Source organism: Talpa europaea, assembly GCF_964194135.1.
Source record: "Talpa europaea genome assembly, chromosome: 8".
Lineage (NCBI taxonomy): Eukaryota > Metazoa > Chordata > Mammalia > Eulipotyphla > Talpidae > Talpa > Talpa europaea.
Genome location: NC_140075.1, coordinates 39,650,303 through 39,677,657, shown reverse-complemented (window position 1 = coordinate 39,677,657; position 27,355 = coordinate 39,650,303). Strand labels below are relative to the sequence as shown.

Here is a 27,355-nt window from a genome sequence, read left to right as displayed (position 1 = left end):
TTCAAAAGCTTTCTTTGTCACTTCTGCTGAAAAACCAATCATCTTACCTAAATATTTAAGATTTATTTTAGGTGACAGAACAAATTTTCCAATGCACTTGGCAGCCTTCTCAAGTAATTCAGATTTAGGATAAATAGAATAGACTGTATGCACACATTCAAACAGAATAGCTAGAAAAAGAATATATAAAATGTCAAGATTCATGCTAAAGTAAAATAAAACAAATTGCATAAAATCACAATAAAACAAACTAATTGGAAATTTTTTCAAAGATGTAGACTTTACTGCTTTCCGGTTTATGTAGTTATTACGACAAGGTTACCATAGCACAACTTAAAGAGAATTATATTTATTAATAGATAAGAATGACATATTCATTCATGCAACAAGTATTTACTGAACACCCACTATGTACCAGACATTGTTCTAGTACTATGGATACAGAAATGAAGAAAACAGACAAAATCCCGTCCTCCAGGTCACATTCTAATTAACATGCAACGTACTCACTGTTCTTCCTATACACAGACATTTCCAATGCTCCTTGAATGCTTTAAAATCATTTATTCTCAGGAAGTTTCTGCCATTTACATGCAGAAATCATATAGTTTATTTCAATATAATAATTTTAAGGCCACTACTCAAAAATATTCCAAGTCAGTTCTTTAAAAATAACCTCAGTGGATACAGAACAATCTAGTGAATATCTTTATAGGGTGCAAACTTGATTTTCTAATAATAGTCAAAGATCTAATAACTATGATAGATGATTAAAGCGGACACTAAAATTTTTTTCAAATTCTCTTAAAGAGCATGCATCAAGGAGCTAGCGCTGAAGCTCTGACATGGTAAAGAAGAATCACTGAGGCATCATAAAGGACATGCCCCACATAACCAAACTATCAGAACTGAGACACAGAAGCAGTATACTGTAAAACAATTCTACTGCAAGTTGAAGCATATCAAGTACATTTTTTAAAACTTTTTTTTAATTGAGGGAACAGTAATATATAACACTATATATGCTAGTATAGGTTATTAAAACCTCTACAGATGTATGTTACCACACCACACCCATATATCAAGTTCTTGACAGAATCAATCCTCTATTTCCAAAAGCTTAAAACATTAACAATTGGGAACTTCTTTGCATATAAGATAAATTCTGATTATTTCAGTATTGCACACTTCTGAGAGAAGGGGAGAGGGAGAGAGAGAAAAAGAGAGAGACAGATGAGAAAGAAATCAGAAAAAATCTGAAATATAAATTTCTCCCTAAGAAGGGAAGTGACCTTAATTAAAGGATAAATTATAAAGTAAATTGAGCCTAAGGACATACTTTGTACTTTCAGATACTTGTGCTGTAAAATGTCTTTACTGTGCTAAAAACTAAACAAAGGGAGCTTGCCTTGGTCAACTGAATTATCAAACTAAGGCAGGAGTGGACAAACTGCCACTAACTCTAGTGTTCGGCCTATTTTTGTAAGCCTGTAAACTAAAAATAGTTTTTACATTTTTAAAAGGTTATAAAAAACAAAACAAACAAAAAAAAGTGATAGAACTACATGTAGCCTGCAAAGTCAAAATATTTACTATCTGGCCCCCTTTTCAGAAAAAGTTTGCCAAACCCTGAACAGACATGACAGTCCCAAGAAAGATGAAAAATGTTATTGCTCAATTTTCAGTCATAACTAACATATTTTCCTTTACTTGCTATCCAATTACTTTACTCACAAAAGCTTCTCATTACCCATCTAAAATCTAAACTTTTATAGTCAGATGTGAATAAGATTTCCAGAAAGGTGATATAGGTAAAAATAATAGTTTAAAATGTGTACTTACTGGTCAACTTAGGCATAAATGAACTGAAAATGAATTTGATAGGCTTTTTAAATCATTTTCCTACCTAGAACTAAATCCCTTTATCCTCCAACTCTGCCAAAATCTGAGTGGAAGTCCAAAATTGAAAAAGCAGACATTCTGCTGTGTCACCCCTCAGTGGTTGAAAGAAAAAGTGCTTCTAAGGTTTTCTAAATGTGAATACACAATCTGGAACTTTATTCTTCAGGAGTCAAGTAAGTCCTGACCAAAATACCATTAAGTAAAAATTACTAAAATGAAAACTAATAATGTTCTATCCTTTGTGACATGGTTTTTATTATATTGCTTTGGGTTGGATTATGCTCAAACCAAACTTGAAGTTCTACTGATACTTCATCCTTCACACTAGATTTTCATTTTATTTTATTTTATTTATTTATTTTGTGTGTGTGAGGGACCCTCGCCAGTGGCTGGGGATGGAACCAGCGCTGCAGAGGCTGCGGGCAGCCAGGGAAGCGCTGCGCCACCAGGGAAGGCCCTAGATTTTCATTTTTAATAAGGAATGTCTCCATCTACTGACATCACTTTGGCAAGGGGGAGGAAAGTACTGCCCAATGGGTATAAAGTCTCCTTTGACTTTTGGGGGAAGGACTCCCGGTTCCTGCCAGGTGGGGGTGGAAGTAACTGCTGATGCTACCCTGCCCAGGAAAGGGAGGGGCACCTCATTACGACTCCCCAGGCAGCCTCCACCAACAGTGAGGAGGTGGCCACGGCATCACTGACCAATGGTGAGATACTGACTTTCCACATTAGGCTTCTTCTAACACCATTCCAGCAAAGAGAGGAGGGTAGCTCTTTCTTCCCCACTCCTGGAAGATGAAATCGAGTCTTCCCACATCATCTCCACTGACACTTCAGGGTAGAGGGCTTCCTTTCTTGCCTGGCAGGGATGAAATCCCAGCTCTTGGGTTTCTCCTCCACCATCCCAGTGGGATGGTTAAGGCACCTTGTCATAAAGTCTGATTCTCCCTCACCCTTTGCAGTCATGACTGCTTGGCTGGAATAGAGAGGTTACTGACTAGATGTTTTCTCCCTGTTGGTATGCCCTTATCTTCTTGGTCTCTTCTGTGCCCTTATCTTCTTGGTCCTTTGGCTAGAGAGGAGGGTTTCTGGGTTATTTTTGTTGCCCTGTTGCCATTTCCAGGTTGTTGACTCTCCAGTACCTACTCTGGGGTACATCAAGCAAAAAGAAAACTCAGGTTACTCACGATATAGTCCTTCTATGCCAAGAAAAGACATCTTCTTTTTTACACCTTTCAGAGTCTACTGTTTGTTTTACATACAATATTCAGGACTTTTAAGTGAACTTAGTGGAAAAGTACTTCTATCTAATTTCATGGTTCTGTCATTTATATTCCATTTTATATAAATCCCCCAATTTACTAAGTGGCTTAGTAAAAATGTCATTCTGGGAGCTGAAGTAGAAGACTATTTTGGATAAAAAGTTGAGGATAGGACTAAGATATTAAGCCTATAACAGAATCTAAGAAGTTACAAAAGATGGACACTTGACAGAAGTTGGAAAACATGTCAGAACCAAAGTAAAAAATGACCAATTAGGGCCTCCCCGGTGGCGCAGCGGTTGAGCGCTGGGTTGCGAAACTGCATGCGGCCTCTGCGGCGCCGGTTCGATCCCCGGCTGCTCCCCGGCCACCGGAGGAGGGTCCCACATGGCGTGCAGACCTCTCCTGCCGCCCGCTGCTCCCCTCAGCAGTGTACTTCGGTCCATCTGCCTGCTCTGCTTCCCGCTCTGGCTCTGGTGAATTCTCTCACCCTCCCGCACTTCTGACTGTCCCCAGTGCATGTATAAACAAAACAAACAAACAAAACCAGCAAAACAAATAAATAAAGCATGCCTCTATAAAAAGAAAAAAAAAAAAAGAAGTTAAAAAAAAAAAAAAAACTGCAAGTATAAAAAAATGACCAATTAAACAGGTACCAGAAAATGGGCTATTATCTAAGGCTAGCTTTTTTCATAGTTTTGTAGCATTTTGCTCATATTAGTCAAGCTGCATTTAAATGCAAATTCTGGGCATCCATTTGTTACACAGTAATACCCAAAGCATAAAGTATCTGTAGAGCTGAATTATGCAAGTCACAGATCATTACGTATCTAATCATAATGCTGTCATGTACTATAATCTTGAGCTTCACACACAACATAACAGGAATCACAGGCAATGAAGTTCTGAGGGTTAGAGGGTTCCTGGGAAGCAAGTGTACAATGATAGTCCCAGGAAGCATTCTAAAGAACAAAGTGATGATTTAGGGTTTACTAAGTCATTCTGGAAAAAGTTGGGGAGGAAATAAACTACTGTTAATTATAATGTCCATTCCTATCCCTTGGGCAGACCACACTCAAATACCACATCTTCAAACTGAGCCAGGACTGAAACAGAAGTTTACCCTAATAGGTAATTTCTCTCACTAGATGGTAAACACAGGCTCTAGTCTCCAAATTACAACTCTGCTGAATTCCCTCACTATTAAATTATATTTTTAATGAACAGAGGTACAAAGGAAGTCAGCTATTTAAAAACCATTCCCCGTCAGAAGCCAGTTGTCAGGGACTAATTCCCGGCAGCACAGGCCTCGCAGCAACAGCACCTTCCTCTGACTGGCTGCTGCCCGGCAGGGATTTTCCTCCCCTTATTTCTTTCCTTCTTCTCATTTGTCATTTTATTCCTTCTCATTGTTCTAGACACCGGATCCCCATATCTTTCTAAATCCTGAGTTCTCTCTCTGTCCCACTTGTGCTTCAGAATACCTCATAATCACTTCTATAAGCATTCACACCCTCTGGGCAAGCACTTTGGTTGTGCCTTTTGTACAATTCATCTGTGTCTTGTCTTTTGAGATAATCCTTTTTTTCTCTCATTCTTTTCTAACTTCTCTTTTCCCTTAGCACTTGAGTGTTCCCTCATTCCTTGGCATAGCTCCTAATCTTTTTTTTTTTTTAATAGAGGCATGTTTTATTTATTTATTTGTTTGTTTGTTTGTTTTGTTTATACATGCACTGGGTACAGTCAGAAGCGCGGGAGGGTGAGAGAATTCACCAGAGCCAGAGCGGGGAGCAGAGCGGGCAGAAGGACCAAAGCACACTGCTGAGGGGAGCAGCGGGCAGCAGGAGAGGTCTGCGCGCCATGTGGGACCCTCCTCCGGTGGCCGGGGAGCAGCCGGGAATCGAACTGGCGCTGCAGAGGCTGTGGGCAGTTTTGCAACCCAGCGCTCAACCGCTGCGCCACCGGGGAGGCCCCATAGCTCCTAATCTTAACAAGAGTAATTTTACTAATAAATTTTCCCCAAGGAAAACAACTAAGAAGTTAGTTTTCTAGAAAATGCTGCTCAGTGTCTACCCAGCCTTTACTTCCTTTCTTTATAGCACAATTCTAATTTGGCTCAAATAACCAAGTAATTTGGCTCAAGTAACTCAGCCATGTGCTTCCTAAAATGTTAACTCCTTTTGGGAGTCAACTCCATGGGATGAGCCCTAATTAGTGAAAACCAGCTGTGATCATCTCATTCCTTTATCCAAGTGTAGACTTAGAGAAAGGAATTTGTTTTGGTGAATGGGAAATGACAGAAAGTCTATTTGGGAACTTCTGGGGAGAGAATTACTATGATCTTAAGAAGAACCCAGGTGCAAGTGAGTACTTTCTTCTAAATGCCATCACCATGCCTGGAACAGAGGCGTGGATCTGTGGCAGCCATCTCGGCTCCAACCTGACGTTAAAGCCAGCCCAAGGAAGAACCGAAACTATCAGCCCTGAGAACTGCCATACTTCCAGTTACATGAAATAATAAATGTCCTTGTTTAAGAGGGAATTTTCTTTTTTTAAATAAATCAGTATCCTGCCCAAAATCTTTCACACCTTTAGATTTATAAAGTATAAAATCCAAACTCAAGTGGCTGTAGGAGAGGACTTCTGCAACATGGTCTTTCTGCTGCTCCCACTACACACTGTCTAGTCAATGATCAGCGAGTCAGTGTTCTCTGAAACATTCTACACTCCCATTTCTGCTCCTTCCTTCATGCTCCTTAGCCATAATTCTGTTTAACCTCCCTTCTTACTAGCTATCTAAACCCTGTACTTTCAGGGTGCCACTACATCAGTAAATCTTATGTGTGCCCTACCACTTCTGAATTCCAGTAATATTTATTCCCTGTGCTACCCCTCTGCATTCTGCCTTACTATATGGGCTCCTAAATAAGTTCTCTACCATTACATTGTAAATTCCTTGAAGACAAAGATTTGCTTTATACTTCTTCATATCCTCTACTTTACTTTATACAATGCCTGGTACATAGCAGATACTCAATAAATGTCTTTGATGTAATTTATTTCTTGATTTGACACTAAGTTACAATAATACAACTCTCATTAAGAATTTGGCTTAGAAAGTATTAAGAATGAAAACCAGTCAGATAACTGATAAAAGTTAAATAACTTTCTCTTCCTTTAGTGCTATTGAAACATATTACTTATCAATGAATTCAATGCCAGGTAGTGCGGTTTGCTGGTCAATAAGACAAACACAATTCCTGCCCTTATGAAGTTTGAAATTTAAAATTGACATTCTTAATAAAATATTTATACTAAGATTACTAGAGAACACCACTCACATAATCAATGTAAGCTATAAAATGTATCAAAACAAATACGATGGGAAAGCATAACAATGGAAAGATGAGTAAAGGAAATAAACGAGAACAGAAATTATAAGGCTTCTGTGGCAAGGAAAAACACTAGACTAACAGTCTACAAACGGCTGGTGTTGGCTCCAGCAATCTTAATAAAAAGAAGGGTATCCTAGTAGAGAACATTAAAAAATATTTCCTTACATATATAGTTTTCTCCAAATCAAAAGGGGCAAATGATAGTGGTTATCTCTAGGATGGGGAACTAGGTGGTGGGTGATAAGGGTGGAAGCGACACTTACTGTTCACTGTATACCCTTTGTACCTTTTGAATTTTGAACCATGTGCATATATTACCTATTCAAAAATAAAAAAAATTAAAGCTGAAACGTCAATTGACCCAAAGAAAAAAGTTCTGCAAGTAAAAAAGGCAGAGCTTTAACAGAATTCCTTGAAAACCTTTCAAACCCTTATCATTGATGGTGATTATCTCAAACAAAACTTTTTAACTTACTTTAGCTACCTGGAAAAATTCTGACAACTTCTAGCCAAACCAACTATCTCAATAAAAGTGGTTTCTGCCCCTCCCTTTTTTAAACCTCATTATATAGCAGGGCCCTAGATAATATCAACTATTCATTGGCCTACACACTCATAAGGGCAGGGCCTGTGTCTACCTTATTTTTCTTTTAATCTTCTACATTTAGCATGGAGGAATACATTAAATCAATCACCTCCTTCCTCAATCTACACTTAGTTGGCAAATCAAGTTTTTGTTTTGTAGGTATTCAACAAATACTGGTTAAATAAATGAATAAACCACTCACATTGCCTTCATTACCATCTACGCATATGAAACACAAATCTATGTCACAGATTAAGAAATTACTTCTCATTTGAGTCATCTCTCTCAATACCTCTTCTACCAAAGCATGCAGAATTCAAACTGTGTTAAGTGTTCTTAAGTATCTCCAAATAGCTCAATTTCTCCACTGAGCTTTCTCAAACTCACCAATAAAAGAACTAATTAATAGTTCCTTCCTTTGCTACTAAAACTGGAAATTTTTTTTGGTTACTCTTCTCAGTTCTCTACTGTCTTCCCCAATTTATTATTTCCTATCATAAAATTACTTTTTAAAATTGTATGTAACACAGTTTATCATCTCTTCACAAAATAGTATGTTACTACTCTATATCTATTTATCTTTATATGTTACTATGAATTCTTTGGCTATATTCTTAAAAATCACTTTTTTAGAAAAACCTTCCATGTTCTTCCCCTCACCTAAGACATCCCAGAGCACCACGTATCTCTTCTTTGTAACATTTACAGCACCTGCCCCTTTTCATTTCTCTACTCTATGAGCTCAATGAGTGGTTAGTTTCTGTTTTACTCACAGATATAGTCCAAACATCTTACATAGGGTCTGACAAATAAGAGAAATTATAATAAATATTTGACAACTAGTTGACTCACTGATTTATTTAAGAACTACATTCAAATATAGGCTTATAAAATATGGAACAGATCTACTGAGTTATCTTCACAGTCAATTAAATGCTTAATGCTTTCATATAATTTCTCTTAAAAATAAAGTCTTAAGGAAAAGAAAATTATCATAATGAATTCAGGTCAACATTTAAAACAATGTCACAACTGAAAATTATTTGTTATTCAGTGCTTACATTGAAAAATAATAACTCAAAGAACCACCTTAAAAATGAACATGTAACACTCTATTGGAACTTATAGTAATATGACACAGATTTAGTCATAATACTGAAACACACTGTTGGTCATTAGCATGGCATTTACATGTTACCTACCATATGTGACATTGTGATTTAATTCGGCTCTTCGTAAGGATTCATCAAGAACATCATACATTAATTCACTTGTCCTGTTTAAAAGATATTTTATTTGCAGTAGAATTATAGTATTATAACCCAATAAAACATTGCTTTCAAACTTCTCTTTAAAACTGAGGATCTACAGAAAAGAAGTGAAAGAAATTCATTTTATGAAGTTATGGGTATTTCACTTCTTAAAGATTCCATTTGCTCTTTATCAAAGCTGACTACTCAATAAAGAGATATATTGAAATATGTTGATTAATTCTTTCCTCAATCTGTATCTAGTTTACAAATTTGATTTTGGTTTGATTGGTTTGATGTAGCTGAATACACTATCTTTTATAACTTCTTCGTAATAAAATGTTTCTAAGTTTCTACAGTTATACATTATATAGCCAGATTATTTCTATCTATATTTTAACCACAGTTTCAAAAAAAATACAAATACTAGTCTTTAGCACTAAGTTCTTCAAAAGTAAAGTTTAACTTTCATTTATATTAAATATAAAGAAACCATATTTTGTAGAATTAAGAGATCTGTACCACCCCTTTATATTTTATTTTGTTTTTGTTTTTTATTGTGGAGACATTGGCTTACAGCATTATACATGACTTAAGAGATATACATGATCACACCCTTTTAGTGTATGTTAACACACCACACACACTACCACTATTCCTATGTTATGGTCACTGCTTATAGGAACAGTAATTGTGTTGAGGTCAATACACTAGGAAAATACAGTGCTTCAGCGAGTCCTAAGCCTAGAAGAAAAAATTCCTCTCCAATAGGCCAATGAGAAAACTATGGCTTCTGAGCTGGTATTTCTGTATATTTTACAAATTTAAAAGTACAGAGAAAAAAAGTTATACCAATAGAGAATATATACAATAGTCTCACTGAGAAACTACAATATAAAACAAATAAAAGACCAAAATAATCTGGGGTTGTACACATTTGCTATGGTATGTACCTCAAGAAAATGTTTATTCTAAAAAAAAGAAATGTACTTCAGTTTGTCTTTTAGTACTTTTAGTACTTTTAGTTTGTCTTTACTAAAGTACAAATATCCAGTGAGAAGCCAGAACCATACATTAAAATCCCTCGTTTTATTGCATAAGCATTTTTCCACTTATAACACCATATAATAGATACTGCAAATCTTCCCATCCCATCCCTGAAAAAAAAAAATTCAGTAAAACAACTACAGCCTAGTCACTCAATTTCAAAATCCAAAGCCAATGTCTAGCATTAAGAGTCACAATTAACCACATGAAATATGGAAACATTTGCAGGCATGATCAAACTAAATATTAGAAGCCTAAAAAGTAGAATGCTATACTACAGAACAAAAGAAAATAAATATAAAAGAATAAAAATAAAATATTTTTCCAGTAAATTAATTCTTTCAACTAAAAAGTTCAGAATCCTGTTATAAAATAGATTAATATTTTTACTTTGCCATATTGAATTAATCATATGTAAAATTGATATTAACATAAAATCTCATTAAAGTTAGAACTACAAAGGAGAAACATTTTAATGTTTCACAACATCAAGGAGTTCTAGTCTTTATTTATTGAAGGAATTGAGCCTACTTACTATTCAACTAAGCTCCATAAAGGTAAGCACTATCTTATTCATCCTTTCATATAGTCTCTAAATTCATCCATGAAGGAATGAAAGAGAATAATGAGCTAGTCAATTCAGTAAATTCACTAAATGCCTCCAAAGTTACTTCCTGACAACATAAGATGGCAATAATTATTTTTAGACCAAAGAAGTTGGGGTACATTACTATAAAATTTGTGATTTTAAAACAAAATTCCAGTGAACTTTAACTAAAATTCCACACTAGGATAGGCTGAGTTGTATAAAATAAAACTAGAACTAATAATCTGTGTGTGTGTTCCATGACCTTCAGGTTTATACCTGAGTTCAATCAGAGCCCAAGTGGTGTTCATCACAAGCTCATGAGCAAATGGATGCTAACAAGATGATGGTGAGGCATTTCTAGTAGCAAAAGCCTAGTGGACAGTTCTTTTGGAAAACCAAATAAAAGAATTTGAATATAAATGTACACTACTGCCTAAAAGAGAAAGTCTAATAAAATCAGAACACTGATTAACAATTTTCTTAGGATAGAAATACTTTAGGGATTTATGCCATGGTCCTCTCTCTCAAGGAACTAAAATCTAGCTGGACTTGCTCTCAAACAGTTCAGAAAAAAGTAACTGTGTATACATGTAAACAGAGAAAGATAAAGCAAATGCTACAATTGGAACTTTTCTGTAAGTCTGAAAAACTATGGCAAAATAAAAAGCTATAAGTATATATAGTTGGGAAAAAACACCCACAAAAAGTTTAATAAAAATTACTGGCTAAAAGAGGAATTCAGATTAACTGAATTAAGAAGGTGAAGTGCTCACATCCAACTACAGCAAGGGTCAGCAAACACAGTCCACAGGCCTAATCATTCCATGTCTATTTTTGTATGGCTGTAGGTTAAAAATGCTTACATTTTTTTAATGATTGGAGAGGAAAATTAAAGTTTTAGAGTCCACAAATAGTTGTTTTGTATCAGTAAAAAGGTGTGCTCAGTCATTTATAAACTATGGTTACTATAGAGCTACATAGCAGTGTTGTATAATGGTAAGAGACAACATATAGCCTGGAAATCAAAAAGTATTTGTTACCTCGTCATTTACAGAATAAGTTTCTCAACCTCTAAACCAAAATTAAGAAAGCTTAACAGAAGCTATGGAGCCTCAAAGGTACCTTTCACCATGAGCAAGATTAAGGTAAGCAGAGAGCCAGGATTATCCCAGCAACCTGAATTTATATATTTCTTAGAAAGATTCCTTTATCACTATTAAGTTAAGCATTGGGAATAACCTAGCTTATCATGAAACCTCTAGGTGACTAAAATCTAAGGTTATCAAATTTACTTAAACTAGTTTACCTTTGATCATCTTTTCCTAGAAGTCCTAGTATTCTCAAGAGCTGAATTTGTAACCATGGTGCTGGCACACAGTGGTAATTGAAATCTACTGGGAGCTTGCCTCCAACTACTTGCTTCAAAATTGTTACAAAACTCCCAGTCAAGTCTTTATATCCAGATGAGTTCTCCTACATCCAGAAAACAAAATAAAACAAAAAACTTTACTACTAATAATGTCTTAACAAATATAAAATAGACCTGGTTAAAATGCCTTATAGACTCTAACTTAATACAAGCTATCTAGGAGTTTCATGTTCACATTTAATGAAACAGAGCTTTAATATGCGTAATTTCTTCCATGACGAAACCCTGCCTATCCCATATGAAGCTGAATCATCCCCTGAAAAGTGTCAACCACTCTGTTTGTCCCTATAAACAGTTTAATCACATTTTAAATGTTCTTATAACTTCATCTTAGAAAGACTAACAGCCAATACAGGTTATTTATCTTATTGTGCATCACTACATTGAGTTTCACAGATTTTTTAATTTTTTTTTAAAGAATTTTTTTTTTAAAGATTTATTTTTATTTATTTATACAAGCACTGGGCACAGTCAGAAGCGCGGGAGGGCGAGAGAACTCACCAGAGCCAGAGCGGGAAGCAGAGCAGGCAGGAGGACCGAAGCACACTGCTGAGGGGAGCAGCGGGCGGCAGGAAAGGTCTGCGCGCCGCGCCTTGTGGGACCCTCCTCCGGTGGCCGGGGAGCAGCCGGGGATCGAACCGGCGCTGCAGAGGCTGCGGGCAGCCTAGCAAACCCAGCGCTCAACCACTGCGCCAACAGGAAGGCCCAGATTTTTTAATTCTTTTTTTAATAAAGTAACATTGGTTGATAACATCAACCAAGTTTTTTGTTGTTTTTTTTTTTTTAAACAAAGTGAAGGTTTGTGGCAACTATACCTTGAATAAGTCTATCAAAACCATTTTTCAAATAGTATGTGCACACTTCATGTCTGTGTCACATTTAATGTACATTATTTTTTTCAAACATAATGCTGTGGAATTCTTAATAGATTACAGTATAGTGGAAACAACTATTTATATGCACTAGACAATGAAAAAAAAAATTCTGTGACTTACTTTATTGCAATTTTTGCCTTATTGTGGTGGTTTGGAACTGAACCCACAGTACATCAGAGATATGCCTATACCAGCAATTAGGGGGAAAAGAGTAAAGAACTATAATATTCAATGAGGGCAGTAATATCTCCTCTTTTGATGAAAATAAAAGGACTGTATACTATGTGAATTTTGTATGTATTTCTAATGTAAATGTGCTCTATGTGGAAGAGCATAACCAAGACTACTTATATATTTAAACTCCCCAAAATCAGTGAACATGCTTATTAAAAATTAATCCGTTTGCATTTCTGAGTGAGTGTGCCATGATTATCTGACAAATGAGAAATAAAATACAAATTCCCCAAAATGAACATCAGATTCTTCATTGTAATTTTCATTATGTACCAAGGACAAATTTTTGGAAGGGAATAGTTTTTTTCAAAGCTTAGTAAATGTTAGAGGAAAAATAAGACATTATTCAATGTGTACTTATAGCATATTATTTTGGAAAACAATACATAAAAGTGAAGACAACCTTCAGTTCTGTAAATTTAAATTGAATTTAATAGCATATTCTATTTCACTATGAAGTACTCATCAACTCTCTAACAAATACATACTTTCAGATACAAAGGGTTTCAAACAGCAATAAACTGGGGCTGAATTAGTATGAACTTGTCATCACCATTTAGAAAAATTTTACCATACCATTCTGTCCTTCCTTGTCTGAAAGCGTAGTCTATACCTTGCACAGCCTCTACTAGCGCTCCTCATTTCTGTAAGTTATTATGCATCCCATGAAGTTATATAAAAGACTGACTACTTGAAAAAGCACAAATCTACACATTTACAGCACCTTCAATAGATACTAGAAACAAGAAAAAATTTTAAGCATTAAAAAAGACTAATTCTATAATGTGCCTATAACTCTTGCCATCGACAACTTTCAAAAGTTACTATTAAAAATAATAAACATGTATTATCCATTTTTACTGAAAAATCTGAGTTTTCTTTTATATTGCTAACAGTACCAACTCTGTACCTGCTGAAATCTCCAACTTACCTTAATTATCCGAAGGTATATGTGCAAGGAAGCGGCCATGACCCCAACGTCTCTGTCACAAAGTGCTTTCCGAAACTTAATGTGGATATGCTGTACTTGATTAGGAGCAATAAGCAGAAATTTGTATAATGCCAAGACAGCCTTTCTTCGTATAATCTCCCTAAAGGTAAAAAATAAAATCTAAGCAAGTCATCTGAATCGTCAGGGATTTAGGGTGAAGATTATGGATCAAATGATTTCAAAATATCAGCTATGTTTTTGGTGGTGAATATAATATACACTGACAACTGATCTATAAGTTGCATGCCTGAAACCTACATAATGTTATAAAACAATGTTACTTCAATAAAAATGTATATACATGTATATCAGTTATTATCCTAATCTAAAATGAGAAAATAATACATCTATTATCAATTTCTTTATTTTAATCCACCAAAATATAAAAAGTGGTTATTTCTAGAGGTAAGGCCTCAAGAAATTTTAGCTGATCATGTTATATATTTCTCCAGTTATGGAATTTTTTGGTAACCAGCATATACTACATTTGAAACCAGAACAAACAAGATAAACAAATCCCTACTACTCTAACACCATTTTTGAAAGTCATATGTCTTGAAATTAGGAAATGGATCAATAGTAAATTTACATCACTAAGAGGTATTATGTATTACCATTAAACAATCTCTTTGTTAATATTAAAAGTCTCTTTAACATTCTGAGCTTTTCATGTTTCTCTTTTTTATATCATGGACACATACTCCAAATACTTCTGTTGGCAGATTCACGTGAAATTAAAAGGTGTTACTCCTTTCAGTGCCCAGCTCATGTTTCAAAAATCTCATTACAACAAAGAGGGTAAGTATACAGAAATTCTGCTCTTCATTTGTAACAGATAATGAAAATCTAGCACACAAGAAGCAAAAATAAGGCACTACTATCCTTGATCATATTTCCAAGGGAGTGTATTTCTTCCTCTTCTGTCTCATGCCTATATCCACGTATCTCATATTTACAGAATACGACAGCAGTGTTCACTTGTGTCACAGAAGTGAAGTATTTACTTCTAAGGGTTCTTAAATATAGTTTGTTTTCTAAAATCAGATTCTTCAATGCAATCCCATGTTCTCTAAAGAATAGCATTTACAAGAGTCCTAATGAATGATCACCTAACTCCTGCTAAATTCCCCTCACAGGCAACTCATTCTTTGTAAGCAAACTATGCCATGATGGAAATTCTTTTCACATAGAAAGGAAAGAAGTTAACAACAGACTTTCCATTAGTATTAATACCTGAATGACTGTAAACTACCCAATAGTTACTGGGTATTAACCAATATTAGTTCTCAGAGACAGTAGGTAAAAGAATAAAAGAATACAGAAGAAGAATACAAACTCTGAATAGACTCAGGAATCTCTAGGCCTGCCCTAAATGGTAGTATTAATGCAAGACATCAAGACACCTAGATTTGGGTTGCAGGTCTGGCATACTGAAATACAGCCTGGGATTTAAAAGTCAGGTCCAAGCCCTGTCTCACATTATCTTTGTGACATCTACTAGCCTACCTGTAGCTCTGTCCCATATTCTTTCTTCTTTACTCCACAGCATGGAGTTAGGTATGGACATAACAGCAGAAGCAGTTTCGAAAAGCCTAAACTCTAGCCAGTAGAAGACAGGAGAAGCCAGGACTTGAAATTAGAGTAGATGAGAAGCAGTAAGAAAAAAAATTCAATTCTCAAAAGAACTTCATGCAAAGGGTCTGTAAAGTATGACTACCACAAAAATGGTAGTGGTATGGAAAAATTACATAAAAATATGCTCTGCTATGATCAGATCCACCTATAATTATCAAAGAAAAAACTACATTTTATTTCCAATAATTGTCTATACCCAGAAAATTTGTTCTAAAACAGATCTGACATAACTGAAACATTATAAAAAGTCTGAAAACCCTATTAAACTACTCTATAATTTTTACTAAAAGTTATTTTAGCTAAAAGATTCATGGTCCAAGATTTCCTGAAGAACACAGATCATAAACAGTATTTTATAATCTTAGAACATTATATTGACTTTAAGAAGCATATGAAATAAATATTGTAGAAGTAACAAAATAAATCTATCACGAATGTAAGAATAGTTAAAATACTGTGATCACAAAGGAAAAATGGAAAATGCACAATGTTTCCTAAGCTTTCAAAGATGATGAAGTTGAAAGGCTTGGTCAAAAACAAAAGAATTCCAAGTGTGGTGAAAAAGTAAGTCAAGCTAATAAGGAAGAGAGTTAAGAATTCTTAAAAGACTAGCAAAATTTTTCTGGATATACTGTGCTATAACATAGTATATGAGTGTCACAATTTTTATATAAAAGCATCCCCCAGATAGCAAAGTTTTTTATTCATATGACTTGAGGCATTTCCAAATGTGTTCCATTATTTTACTTCATCCTCAAAACAACCTGTGAGTACTAAGGTGCTTCAACCAATCCAATGTAGGTAAGGAAAAACTCAATCACTGTTTTTAATGGTAGAAGTGGAAAGTCACAGAATCTTGACATTAAGCCTATCTCTCAGTTTAACATTTAAAAAAAAGACTCCCTAATATTTTTATAAACCCACATAAAAATAAAGAACGATCCTACTGAGGCTTTTTGCATTGTATCTAGCAATTGAAGAGTATCTTCAACCCTGGTGGTATTAAGTTAAAGTTATAATGAATTTTGGTTTGAAATACACAGCATAAACACCTATCTAAAAACAATTTACTTACTTAGAATGCTGAAGCTTATCTTCTATTAATGGAAGAACAGCAGGAATCATTTCTTGAGGGAAAATTTGGCTGACGATCGTAAGTGCCATACATACTTCTACCAGATTAGTGCTCTGCAAGTCCTGACATAATTATTAAGCAAAGAAAACATTTAGTGCAAATTCTGATACTCCGGATGGTGAGCTCAACAATGCAATCAATGGTCCTACATACTTGATAGTTTTCCACCAATTATATAAGTAATTTGTACATTCAGGCTTACCTCATATTTTATGGAATATATCTATTTCATTTGGCGTAACAGAGCCAAGAGACAAACACAGTCAAAAAGTAATTGTATTTGTTCTAACACTGGATAAAGTATTACAGTCTTTATTACAGTCTTTATTTATTACAGTCTTTAAACTTTTCCAAACCAGTACAATCAAACAATTTTATGAATTTTTCTTGTTAATAACATTACTGAAAGTTAAAAAGGAAGTAATTCTCAAGTCTATACAATAAAATGCAAGTATTCACATATGCTTACATATTACACAAAGTTTGTAAGTCATTCTAATAAAACCTGAAAATATGTTTTTAATAAATTTGAAAAGATTTAAACAACTAGAAACCTTAAAATAGCCAATGACTCAAAATTCGAAAAGGCTACATACATATACACACTCATATAAAAGATTAACATAAGACAGAATAAAGGTGTTTGCCCACAAAATACACAAAAGATTGACACAAGAAAAACATGAGAAAGCTCAACAATTCAATTATACTTCATAATCAATTTTCATTAAAAGTTTAACAGGAAAGGGCCTCCCTGGTGGCGCAGGGGTTAAGACGAAACCTATGAAGCAATCCGCAGCCACTGCAGCATGAGTTTGATTCCCGGCCCGCCAGGGAGAAACCCACATGGTGGGATAGAACTCTCCTGTCTCGCCCACTGCTCCCCTCAGCAGTGTATTTCATCAGTCTGCCTGTTCTGTTCCCTGCTCTGTCTTGGTGAATCCTCTCACCCTCACCCCCACATCTCTGGCCTGTACCCCAATTCTTGTATAAAAATAAATAAATCTTTAAAATAAAAAAGTTTAACAGGAAAAATACTAGAAGTATGGATTAAACTGTGCTTTGATCATCTGTATATTTCATTCATCCAATTGTACTCTATTGTCCTTTAAAATGACTTAAAATTTAAAAGACTTCAACATTCCATTTAAATCTATATTCCTTTAGAACAGATCCTACACACTTAACCCCAGCTCTTGTATGCATAAATAAGTACATCAAAACAAACAAACAAACAAACAAAAAAACAGATCCTAAAGAAAAAGGCAACAATACGAAAAGTGCATCTTTGGAGAAATGAGCTATAATTCTAATTTTGCTTTTTAAAATGAAACAATAAAATAGAAGCAGTAACCCGTACAATTTGGCTAAGTTATATCATTATCTTCACTTTACAGATGCAGAAACTGATCTAAATGACCTTTATAAGCCCATTATAAGCCTATCTTCTTTCAAAAACATCTAATTCAACATGATTAAGGGGAAATGTCACATCTGCAGGAATAATTTAAGACTTCAAATTAACCAACATACAATACAGTACCTTTACAACTGTATTCACAAGGAGCAGCAGCAGTTCATGACTTTCATGTAGAAATAAAGAAATAGCCAAATAACCTATAAAAGTTGAGGAGAAAAATCTCATTATTACCTGCTCAAAGTAACTTTCCCAAGTTACACAAAGGTACCAGTTACAGGTCAATACAAAAACAAATTGCAAAATACTAGGTACAAAAACTTCAATAAGGAAAATTTCAAGTGTTTTTCATTCTGAAATTTTTTAGAATTATGTATTTCACAGCATATGTTTGAAATGAAAACAGGCAATGTATACCAAAATAAGGTCTTGTAATGATATCAGGAATACGTCTTCTAATTTTTTTGCAAATATTCACAATCAATCAAAATATTTCTATCTTGTAGCCAAACAAAATTATTCAAAAACTAATTACTACATTTAAAAAAATTTATATATATTTTACATAATTGTTCATTTTTATACAATGTTTGCTTTCTCCTCTCAGGTATAGTAAAAGCTACTACATTTAATAGTGAATTACTTTCCATTTGTATTACTGAATGAGCTACCATATACCAACCGATACAATGTAAATCATGTATTAAATGAACCAATAGTTTATTGTCTCCATTTGAAGACACACTATTGAATGAATAGCAGTTGCTGAGTGAAAAACATTGTCTACTGCATTAATTGTACTCATTGACTTAAATAAGCATTTTCATTTGAATAATACTGAAACCTAAAGATATATATCTTAGTATTAAGAAAATACATTAATACTGACAAATGTCATGTGCATGGAATCTAGATGCTCCACATAATTTTCCTGTCATTCTTCATATTAGTAATAACTAGCACTTATTAGACAGTTACTATAGGTCAAGTACATCACAAGCCTCACCTCATTTAATGCTTAAAACTCCAGCAGGTAGGTATTATCCTAAACATGATGAGGCCCCAATAAAGATAACTGCCCAAAGTCTACAACTATTAGATGGGGAAGCAAGGACACAAACTCAGCAAGCAGCAGTCAGATGTTTTTAATCCCATGCTGTCTCTCCACACAGTACACCTTGAGGCATTATTCCTTGCCTCCTTCCTCACTGTTTTTTTTTTTTAAGATTTATTTTTATTTATTGATACACAAAAGAACTAGCATATATGGCAGAGGTGGGGGGAAAGGAGAGGATTCACCAAAGACAGAGGGGGGAGCAGACAGGCAATCTACTTAAATACACTGCTGAGGTGAGGAAAGCAACAGGTGAGCCAGGAGAGGTCTGCTGCGCCATGTGGGTTTGGTCCCTGGCCAGGGATCAAACTCATGCCATTCTACAGTGGCTGAGGATAGAGCTTGATAGTGCTGAGACTTTAACCCCTGCGCCACCAGGGAGGCCTTTTCTCAATTCTTTTAGCACTTTCATTAAGGATTTTAATGTTGGGCCTCCCCGGTGGCACAGCGGTTGAGTGCTGGGTTGCGAAGCTGCCCGCAGCCTCTGCAGCGCCAGTTCGATCCCTGGCTGCTCCCCGGCCACCAGAGGAGGGTCCCACATGGCACGCAGACCTCTCCTGCTGTGCCCGCTGCTCCCCTCAGCAGTGTACTTCATCAGTCTGCCTGTTCTGCTCCCCTCTCTGGCTCTGGTGAATTCTCTCACCCTCCCGCGCTTCTGACTGTACCCAGTGCTTCTATAAATAAATAAATAAATAAATAAATCTTTTAAAAAAAGGATTTTAATGTTAACTATCCCCATCATTATTAGCATCCACACTGTCTGCACCTATTAGGGAACATGGGAAAACCATTGGCTATTCTCACAGCCAAGATGTTGCAGCATGACTTAATGCAATATCTACAATGAAGGTCAGAGGAGCAGAGCGATTACTCCCACAATCATGAGAAAGAAAAGAACTAATCAGGACCAAGAAAGATGAGAAAAACCACAAAGAAATTTAAAGCAGAGATTAAGGGTTGTTGTTTTTTTGGATTTATTTTTTATTTATACAATAGTTGGGGTACAGGCCAGAGGCACAGGAGGGTGAGATATTCACCAGAGATAGAGTGGGGAGTAGAACAGGCAGACAGACCGAAAGCACCGCTGAGGGGAGCAGCAGGCGCGACAGGAGAGGTCAGCCACACCATGTGGGAATCTCCCTGGCCGGCTGGGAATCGAACCCGCGCTGCAAGGCTGCTTCACAGTGCTGCGCTCAACCCGCTATGCCACTGGGGAGGCCCCAAAGTTTAAGGGTTTCTGACACCTGTGTTTAGCTAAGGTATCACACATGATCAACTCACAAATATCAGGGTAGAAGATAAACTAACCCAAAGGCCATTTCAAAAAATACCGTTTTTGAACATCAGGAAACAAAAGGCAAGATACTCTGTGATTCAAAAAAATGAAAAAGGTTTCAGAAAAACAAAACTAAACTATGATTATAAAGTACATTCGATATATATAAAGTGGGGTATAGTGTAAGAATATAAGCTTTGATACGTATAAACTTACATTCACATTCGGATTCCACCATGTATTAGCTCTCAGACCTTGGACATGTGACTTAACCTTTCTAAGCTTTAATTTTCTCATCTGTAAAATGAAGATAAGTGCTATCTTACAAGATAAAGAACCTAAAGTAACACCTGACTTAATGGGTATTGAAATTTATTCAACAACATACACATAAAAACTAAGAAGGCATTCTCCGTCAAAGAAAGCACAATGCTAGGCTAAGAAATCTCAGTAAAGTGAATGAGGCAGTAGTACCAGAGTAAAGACAGAAGTGTTTAAATGCTACTTAAAAATAACTTCCACTAATTAGCACATATACAGAATGTCTAATGTCTGCAAATAGGTCTGTCTTGTTGGTTATAAATTACTTTCCTGAGAGACCTGAATATCAATAAAAATGACTCTGAGGTCTCCTAAGAGTCTAAGACAAGCCGAAGATAAACCCCCATAATAATGCATTAATTCATGTACATAGTTATCCACTGCAACATTATAACTTATAAGAGCAAAATATCAAAAACCACCCATATGTCCACTAGTAGGGATATGGTTGAAAAAAATAACATATCCATCCACCCAATAAAAGCTATACAAGTATACAAAGTATAAAGATGTCAAACAAGTTATAAAACAATCTATCTTTTGTGTTAAGAGACAGGGTATATCATATGCTACCTTTGTGAAAGAGACTATCTGAGTATGTACAAATACATTTACTTATTTTTTCAAAAAGAGAAAAGGTTAATCAGAAACAAATAAGGGGGGCCTCCCCGGTGGCGCAGCGGTTGAGCGCTGGGTTGCGAGGCTGCCCGCGGCCTCTGCGGCGCCGGTTCGATCCCCGGCTGCTCCCCGGCCACCGGAGGAGGGTCCCACATGGCGCGCAGACCTCTCCTGCCGCCCGCTGCTCCCCCCAGCAGTGTACTTCGGTCCTTCTGCCTGCTCTGCTCCTTGCTCTGGCTCTGGTGAATTCTCTCACCCTCCGTGCTTCTGACTGTACCCAGTGCATGTATAAACAAAAAACAAATAAATAAATAAATAAATAAAAACATGCCTCTATAAAAAAAAAAAAAAAAAAGATTTAAAAAAAAAGAAACAAATAAGGAAGGGGCCTCCCTGGTGACCCAGGGGGTTAAGCACCGCACAGTGAAGCAATCCACAGCCTCTGCAGCACAAGTTCCATCCCCTGGCGAGCCAGGGAGCTACCCACATGGCGCAGCAGACCTCTCCTGTCTTGCCCGCTGCTTCTCTCAGCAATGTATTTCAATCAGTCTGCCTGTTCTGCTCCCCACTCTGTCTCTGGTGAATCCTCTCACCCTTCATGCCTCTGGCCTGTACCCCAGCTCTTGTACGCATAAATAAATAAATCTTAAAAAAAAAAAAGTTCTATTAAAAAAAGGAAGTAAGGGGCACATTAGACAGAAGAGCAACAGATGAAGTCAGACATCTTGATTATACCTTTGTATAAGGTCTTACTTAACTTTGGAACCATTTAATACTTTACATATTTTTAAAATAAAATTAAATTATAAATGAAAACAATTACATGAAAATCTATGAAGCAGCCATAATTATACAAAATATGTATTGCTTTCAACATCCCCTGCCTTCACGGATCTTAGAATTAGCTCAGGCGCTAAGACATTAATACATGAAAAGACAACCCCCAGGTTACAGATGGTAAGAGCCATCGGAATAATCAAAGAAGAATTAAAATTTGATTTGGAATATGGAAAAGGAGAGACAGTATGTTAGAGGACAGTCTTCTTGAAGAAAAGTATACAGGTAGAGAAGATACAAGAGTATTTTGGGTGGAATGGGTTCAACAAGTGGAATATTATGGGTATGCAGGCTCAGCATCTTTATTAAGACATCTCCCAGCCCAACCATCATCTGACAACATGCAAATACAATTTATGAATAATGCTGGTCCTTGACATGACACTATTCTTTGAATAAAAAACATGTTGTACTTCTATAATATTCTAAAGGGCTTCATTCTTGAGATTCTGTTAAAGAAGCTGAACCTATATAGATAGGAGGCTTCAATCTTTGAAACGAGTTTTCCTAATAGCCCTAAACATTGATTACAGAGCCAAAATTTTTTTAAAGGCCTCTAATTCTCTTAGTAACATCTGTGAAACTGAGAACAGGCAATTTGAAATTATTCAAGTCAATTTCTGTTTTATTCTTTAATGAGGCTAGACAGACTCTTTAAAATTAGTTTTAATTGACATAAAATTTACACACTAAAAAAGTCCCCTTCTTTAAGTGTATAGTTCAATGAATTTTGACAAATATATATAGCCATCTAACCACCAATACAAGAACAGGCAATTTTTAATCTCTAAACCTCAAAAATAAATCAGGTAAACTGATTCCATTTATAGGCTTTGGTTTTTGAAGTGATGTATTTTAAAGCTTTGCAAATTATAGAGCAGTGTTCTAAAAAATATACTGTGCCTGTCATCATTCATTTTATATGGTGGCTGGAACATTAAGAGCAACATTAAAGTATGAAAGGTTTAAATACATACATACCCACTCTTTTTTCTAAAAGATTTCCTTGTTGTGCCAACTTGATTGCATGTATATAGCCAAAAGAAGCATCATATCCAAGCATTTCACAATATATAAGTCTCACCATGCATTCCTTCATCATTTTCTGAAAAGCAAAATATCCAGTAACGGTATAAATAAAATGTTTTGATTTTTGTTTCATTATGCTGTCATCATTTAACAGGGGAAATCCTTTCATCCTGGCACTACATATGTACACACACACACACACACACACACACACAAAATCAAATAATCACCTCGAATCAAATTTTATGAATAAAAATTTGATCCCCAACTTAACAACATTCATTTTAGTAAAATTATTCCAATATCTTGTTAGTGGTAACATTATGAAACAAATCAACTATAGTTATTTCTATTACTATGAGCCCTTTGTAAAATTTGGTCATAATTTCACCCATGAAAAATCTTACTTAGCTTCTAAAATTTGGCATATTATTTTACTATACTTTATCAAGTAAAAAAATCCATACAAGGTCCACAAGTTGATAATGATTTCTGCAATGAAAATAATTTTCACATTTAAAACCCATACTATAACAGGGATTTGTTCAGAATTATGCTATATAAAATATGCAATAGTTTGCTTTCTTTTTCAACAGTTATAATGAACTAAGGGACGTGACTTCATTAATAGTATAGCCAATTCAATATTTAATTTGTAATTAAGCCTCTCAATATTTATAACACAAATTAATAGTTTATACTTTTGTTATCAGTATAATATTGCACTCTCAATATTTACAGCATTTCTTTATCAAAAATAAAAGGGATGTGTTTCAATATAAGCTAAAAAAATCAAGGAAAAAATATACACACATATACTATTTTAGTATCTAAAACTTAATTAGTGTTAGTATATTACAGGATCACTATATCACAAAATGCTTAGGAAACAGCAAAATATTTTAAATATTTAAATATTTATAGGATAATAATGTCTGACATTTCTGATATATATGTATATATTTGGGTGTTTATATATATGTAAGTATAAAGAGTTTTTAAAAGCCATTGCAAAATCTTAGGGGAATAAAATTTAATTCAGGTAATTGGTGTTTAAAATAACACAACTAAATTCATTAGCACATTAATCAAGACTACTAAATACTGAGGGAAAAAAGCTTCCAAGATACTGGCAACTCCTTCTCAATGGTTTTTACAACAATTAGAGGAGTGAAAGTTTTCATTTAAACCACTAAGTATCAATCCTGATTTTATAACATTCTGTATCAGAATTTTTCTTTTCTTTTTTTTTTAATTTATTTTACTTAAGTTACATAGAACTGCGATGTAGGCCAGAGGTGGAGGGGTGGTGAGAGGATTCATAGAGACAGTGGGGAACAGAACAGGCACATCTACTGAAATACACTGCTGAGGGAAACAGCAGGCGAGACAGGTGTGCCATGTGGGTTAGCTCCCTGGCCAGGGATCAAACTAAGGCCATAGCGGGGATAGCGCTGAGACTTAACTCTAGACCACCAAGGAGGCCACTATATCACAGTTTTTTAAAAGTCTTTACAAACATTAAGTAAAATTATACAGCATACATTATCGTTCACTTACTTTTAGAAAAGAAAGCACATTCTCCATCGCAGGAATTATCGTTACAATTTCTCTGTCAAACTGTCATCCAACATTTACATGACTACCTCAGGGACAGATTACTCTGACAGGAATGCCCAAAGCTGGATGACCATAATCACTTATAAAATCTTCCTTCCCATCTCTGACTCCCTAACTTCTACCTATTTATCTTAGTACCGCCCATAGCAGGTTTATGCCTGGCAGCAAGAAAATCTGTGTTTAGTACTCCAATTATGGAAAATGAAATCTAACAAAGTAAAGAGAGAAACCAGGTCTGCCCAAAACATTCTTTCGGACTTTACAAGTGTTACTCTTATACATGATCACATACTCATGCAAAATGATCACAGATATTTTTATTAGAGGAAGGAAAAAATTCCCAGGCATTGAGACACAAAAACACCAAATATTTGCTGAATAAATGTTGCTTGGGGAAAAAAAATCTCATCACATTAAAATAAAAAACTAGGTCTTAATCTAACTATGCAAGGACATTCCCACAATGGCCTGCATGTAGCAGTCTCTTATTAAATGACTGTCATCTGAAAAATGATAAGATATGGGACCAAGATTAAAACAACTCAATATGAATTTAGCCGTTGTGCAAATACTCAGTGTTATAGCAAATAATAAAAAACATTATTTCCATTTTGTCAACCAAATTATACTCCAAGAAATATGTGTAACAGTAAAACAAAACAGCTACAGCTACAATATATCAACTCAGGTCTGAAAATATAATTTTAAATGATATAGTCTATCCTTTTCCCAGTATCAACATTAAAACAGTTAAGATGAGCACTGGGGTCCCGGACCATCACCGCATTCATCCAGTCAGCACGACATGGGCACTAACTTGACATCAGTCAAACAAGTCTTGATCCAGTGCAGTCAGTAAATAATAAAAGGCTGAAGTTAATGTTTGAATTGCTACCACCAGTGAGTTTTTTTGACTATGATAAATTAGATTTTAGCAACCAATTCCATACCTCTCATGAGTCCATAGTGGACCAGATTTCCAATTCAGTATGTGCTGGCATTGACTACAAAAACTTACCAGCGTTGTAGAAGGAGCAGAAACCATGGCTTTCAGATTACTCAATTCCTGCTGGATTAATTTCTCTTCCTCCTGAAAAAGTGAAAATTAAATGTTTTAATAACTGTCTTTTAAAAAGACAAATATAACAGAGTTTTTTAAGGGAAAATGTAATTTATAATACCTTCAATTAAACAAACATTTTAAAAGTTACAGAAATTATGTGCTTAAGATATGCCTTTAAGGCCTTTTTCCAACCCTCAGAGTCATCACTGGAAAGAATGAGTATTTCCAAGCTAACCCATCATTTCTCTTTTCTTTAGTCTCTCCTCTCTTCTCAAGGACTCTTTAGCAGAAAGTGATTTTTAAAAAAAGAACAGTGGAGAGAGTGTAGAAAATAAATTCTTCCTGTATCTGCCCTTGATAAGAGCCCATACCTGCACCTTAGAAGTAAAAAGTCTTCATGGAATAGGGAAATAGGCTAAGAAGACAGAAACAGAATCAATCTTCTTTTAGCCTGTGCTATAATTTTTCTCCATATTCCCTGCCCTGTACTTTCTTCCTCATTCTTCACATCCTTTCCCTCACTTCCTACCTCTCTCACACAGAGAATAACAAAAACACCAGTGTGGCACTTGTACTTTCCGCACACATCTCTCCATAATAAAGTACAATATAACACGTGATCTCTTTGAGATACACTCTTTGCAACTTGCAGTCAGTATTTTACACAATTAATGCAGCCACCAAAAGTCTGTGGGACCATAACTTCTATCATAATTGCTCTTTTCCCAAGTCCATCCTGAGGCAGAGACTTACTCAGCAAATTTTACGTTTTGGAAGAATGATATTTTTTCTTTGCTCAACCCAATGGTCTAAGCTAAGAATTCAAGCTCCCCAAAGATAGTCAACAGATTACGATGACAGGGTCTGAGTGTGACATCTAGTAACTGACTGACGGGACTGGAAGAGAGCAGGAAAACGAGAAAGGAAAGAAACTTCATGGGTGAATCACGCAAACCCTTGCATCGCCCCTGGTATTTACACACACGCTTGACGCCTCACCCCGACACAACCCATGAAACGCGTCCGGCGTGTTCCCACTCCCGTGTCCAGGAAGCACATGGAAGTTGGGAGATCTGGGATTTGCCCCAGATCATAATGAGTCAGGGCCAGGGCCAACTGTGGAAACCCGGCCTCGCGGCTGTGGGTCAGAGCAGGCGAGTGCGGCTTCCAGACAGACGCCGGGACGCAGCGACACACTCGGCCCCCGCGCCCCCGGGGAGGCCCCGGCGCCCGCCCGCCCGCCGCCCTGGGCCCGCCAGGGCCGGGGCCTCCTCGGCGCCCCTGACCTCCCCGCCCGGCTGGCACCTACGTGCTTGGAGGTGAGCGCGGTGATGCCGCGGACGAGGCTGCCCAAACGCGAGGAGAAGGACGTCTTGGCGGCCGCCGCCCCGCCGGCCGGCTGGGTCTGCAGGAACAGTCCCGGCAGCGCCGTCAGCGTCTTCTCCACGATGTCGCTCATCGCCGCCCGCGCCCCGGCCGCCGCCCGGCCTCATGCCCGGCCCTGCCCGGTCGCCGCCCGGCCTCCGTAGGCGCTTCCTGTTTGTTTGAACGCGAAAGCTTTATTGGCGCCCGCGGACACGCACAGCGGCGCTGCCGGCAGGGGCCTCCGGGGGGCGCGCGAGTCCGCGCCACAAGGGCCGCTCGCCCCGCCCGCGAGCAGCCGCTGGCGCCTGGAGGGGACCCCGACTCCTCGGGTCTCGGAGAACACCCCGCGGTCCCCCGCGGCTCCG

The 27,355-nt window shown here is 36.4% G+C and overlaps 1 protein-coding gene across 1 annotated transcript in view; it reads right to left on the bottom strand.

Moving 5' to 3' along the window:
• Positions 1-27,084, bottom strand: part of AP4E1 (adaptor related protein complex 4 subunit epsilon 1) — a gene marked incomplete at both ends in the record, with an annotated part of 54,719 nt that extends 27,635 nt beyond the window's left edge. The window contains 9 exons of the mRNA XM_084240986.1: positions 48-170; positions 8,348-8,421; positions 11,338-11,504; positions 13,501-13,660; positions 16,271-16,392; positions 17,874-17,947; positions 22,895-23,018; positions 25,581-25,652; positions 26,935-27,084. Of these exons, the coding sequence (XP_084097112.1) occupies positions 48-170; positions 8,348-8,421; positions 11,338-11,504; positions 13,501-13,660; positions 16,271-16,392; positions 17,874-17,947; positions 22,895-23,018; positions 25,581-25,652; positions 26,935-27,084 (1,066 nt within the window). The remainder of the gene's footprint in view (positions 1-47; positions 171-8,347; positions 8,422-11,337; positions 11,505-13,500; positions 13,661-16,270; positions 16,393-17,873; positions 17,948-22,894; positions 23,019-25,580; positions 25,653-26,934) is intronic.
• Between the last annotated feature and the right edge of the window lie 271 nt (positions 27,085-27,355).